The 3,504-nt window shown below is 42.1% G+C and overlaps 1 protein-coding gene across 1 annotated transcript; it reads left to right on the top strand.

Annotated features, from left to right (window-relative positions):
* The first annotated feature begins 249 nt into the window (after positions 1-249).
* On the top strand, positions 250-1,254 carry LOC149242533 (uncharacterized). The gene has a single exon (XM_089370868.1). The coding sequence runs from the start codon at positions 250-252 to the stop codon at positions 1,252-1,254; it is 1,005 nt and encodes a 334-aa protein (XP_089226994.1).
* The last annotated feature ends 2,250 nt before the right edge of the window (positions 1,255-3,504 follow it).

Below are 3,504 nucleotides of genomic sequence, written 5' to 3'. Positions count from 1 at the left end.
TGAGAGGCGAGCACCTCTCCATGTAACCAGTAAATCATGATGAAAATACTATCTTGGAATAGTAGGGGATTAGGGCACCCCTCCAAGATAGCTGCCCTCAAGGATTTAATACACAGTGAAAACCCAGAAATTGTTCTTATCCAAGAAACAAAGCAAGATCAGTCAGAAATTAGCAGAGTAATAAGCCAGCAAAAGCATTTCAATGGATGTGCAAGCGAAGCAAGAGGAGCCTCAGGCGGCATACTAACTATGTGGGATAACAATAAATGGATCTGTGATTCCACCAGAGTCCATCAGAACTGGATTCGAGTCAAACTGGAAAGCAAAACTGGTGGCTCAAAGGTAACAGTTTACAACATATATGCACCGAATCAGTACAGAGAGAAAGAAGTGTGTTGGAACACATTGGAAGCAAGTATAGAAGAAGAGCAGAACAATAATCTCATTATAGCAGGAGACTTAAATCTGGTGATGCACGCTAACGAAAAAAGAGGAGGAAACTTCACCCCTGATCCTTTCAGAAGTCGACTTGAGACTATCATGCAGGAGCAAGACCTTGTTGATATCAGACCCAAAAACCGTAGGTACACCTGGAGTAACAGAAGAATTGGTGCCGGCAATATCATGGAACGTCTTGATAGGTTCCTTATAAGTATAGCATACCTGTCCACCTTCACTACAGGCCATTCAAATATTCTCAATGTTTCAGCCTCTGATCATTACCCAATAACGCTTACTCTTCATAATCAATGTCAGTTAGGACCCATACCCTTCAAATACTGCTCCATTTGGAATCGTTCCCCAGCAGCAAAAGATGTGGTGCGGCAGGCTTGGATTCAGCATGTGGAAGGATCACCAACTTATATTTGGGAGACAAAATTGAAGAGAGTAAGACATGCTCTAAAAAATTGGGCAAAGAACAACTATCAAGAGCCCGAGGTGAGAAAAAAGAAAATTAAGCAAGAGCTAGAGGAAGTGCAGCAAAGAATTGAAGCTCTTGGGCTATCCCAGCAAACTAAAGAGCAAGAAACTAGATTATATTCTCAGCTGAGTCAAACTATAAGGGATGAAGAAACAAAATGGAGACTGAAATCAAGGCAACTTTGGTTGCAAGAGGGGGACAAAAACACAGCTTATTTCCACAAGCAGGCCACGGTTCGAAAGGCCAGAAATACAGTGAGCACAATAAAGGATAATGAAGGGAACAGTTACAACACTCAGGATTCTATAAAGGACAGCCACGAAACACTTTAATAGCCTTCTGACTGAGGATAAAGATGAGGAGGATTACTCAAGCATGCTGCAGCACCTGTCTAAAGGAGTCACACAAGAAATGAACAGGAGTCTTAGAAAAGAAGTAGAAGAAGAAGAAATCCAAGCAGCAATTTGAAGCTTACACCCAGATAAAGCTCCAGGACCTGATGGGTTCCCAATCAACTTTTATAGAGAATATTGGCAGATGATTAAAAAAGATCTCACAAAGATGATTCGTTGGGTTCTTAAAAAAGGAAAAATGGGGGGATTTACCAACTCCACCTATCTAGCCTTAATCCCAAAAGAGAACAGACCTTCCTCTTTTTCAAGATTTCGGCCAATATCTCTATGCAACTCAGCATATAAAATAATTTCAAAAATTCTAGCATCCAGGCTCAAGCCACACCTCCCATCCCTGATCTCAGAAAACCAAGGGGGTTTTCTCCCTAATAGGCACATCACTGACTCTATCCTTCTTGTGCAAGAGGCCATCCACTCAAGTTTAAGCAGAAAAGAGAAAGGGTTTGTCCTTAAGCTGGATCTCGCCAATGCTTTTGATAGGGTAAGGCATTCCTTCCTGTATGCTGTTCTTCATAAAATGGGATTTGACCCCTCCTTTATCACAATGATCAAAGCTTGTATAACGGATCCCTGGATCTCCCCTTTAATTAATGGGAGACCGTGTGCTGCATTCCAATCTTCTCGTGGCCTTAGACAAGGCTGCCCCCTATCACCTTACTTGTTTATCCTTATGGCTGAATCATTCAGTCAAACCTTGGATTACAACCGGAGAATAGGTCTAATCACTGGCATCAAGATCGAACAAGGAACAAAGAACATCAATCACTCTCAATTTGCAGATGATACTCTCTTAATAGGAGGAGCTTCCACCACTATTGCAAGGCGCTTTAAGAAGATTTTAGACCAATTCATGGATTACTCAGGTGGGAAGGTTAATCAGATAAAAAGTTGTATATATGGTTGGAACACACCAAATCACACCATCCATAACATTGCAAGTATATTTGGAGTCTCTTGCAAACTAGTCTAGAATCATTTCTCCTATCTAGGGATGCCAGTAAGTATGGGACTGCTGAAAGCTGATACCTGGAACGAAATTCTTGACAAAATAAAGAGAAAAATCCAGCAATGGGGCACCATGTGGCTGAATCCAGCAGGGTGACTAGTTCTTCTAAAATCAGGTATAGCTTCTCTTCCCATATATCGTTTCTCCTTATATCAAGCTCCTGTTGTTTTCCATCAGAAAATGGAAAGAGCTCTCAGGCACTTCCTTTGGCAAGGAGGGAAAACGGATAAAAAAAAATTCAATCTTGTAAGCTGGAAGAACATCATTCAATCTCAGGAAAAAGGAGGATTAGGCATCAGATCACCAAAATTGCTAAATTTAGCACTTGGAGCTAAAATAGTATGGAGGTTGATCACAGGGCCTGCAGCGTGGTGGAAGAAGGTTTTAGAAGCAAAATACCTGAACTGCACAAGGCATCAACTCCTGGAGACTAATATACCCAACAGAGATAGTACAAAAATTTGGCAACTCTGCAAGAAGGCCATTACCTTTATGTCTCAGAATATCTCAAAGGTCCCAGGAGGGGGGAGCAGCATCAACTTCTCCACGGACAGAATTTTAGGGCAGCATCCCATTGGAACAAACATGGAGGCAATCCCTGCCATAAACTGGCTCAACGGCAAATGAATAATGCACTTGGCCCAAATATCACAATGGGACAATCATTCTCAAGCATGGACAGGTTGGAATTTCCCGGATCATCCCAGGGAGCTATACACTAGCCTCACTGTCCTAAAGAATCTCCTACACAACAAAGCTCCGATCCAAGAAGGTAAGCATGATGGATATCGTTGGGACCCAACTGGAACTCAATACACGGTTAAAGCTGGACACCAATTTCTATGTGATAGCAACTTCCATCAGGAAATATGGAACCAATGGAAACTTGTATGGAGAGCAGAAGCACCCCCAAAATCAAATTTTTCATTTGGCTGCTCTTGAAAGGAAAAATACTAACAGCGGAAAACTTAAAGAAAAGAGGCATAATGGGGCCATCCAGATGCCCAAACTGCTGTAGATCAGAGGAAACAATCCAACACCTGTTTATAGAATGTCCGGTGCCTGATGAATGTTGGAGAAAGATGGCCTCAATAGGGGAAGCTCCCTGGGAGCCTCAGACAACTATTGCAGAAACGATACACAAACGGAGAAAGAACTGTCCA

Source organism: Pinus tabuliformis, chromosome 8, assembly GCF_031772625.1.
Source record: "Pinus tabuliformis cultivar Carrire ecotype Pingquan chromosome 8, CPIR1, whole genome shotgun sequence".
Lineage (NCBI taxonomy): Eukaryota > Viridiplantae > Streptophyta > Pinopsida > Pinales > Pinaceae > Pinus > Pinus tabuliformis.
This window is presented reverse-complemented; position numbering and strand designations above follow the sequence as displayed.

What these genes read in the sequence shown, in the direction of transcription:
- LOC149242533 (XM_089370868.1), top strand. Translation starts at nt 250, where the DNA reads ATGTGGGATAACAATAAATGGATCTGTGATTCCACCAGAGTCCATCAG.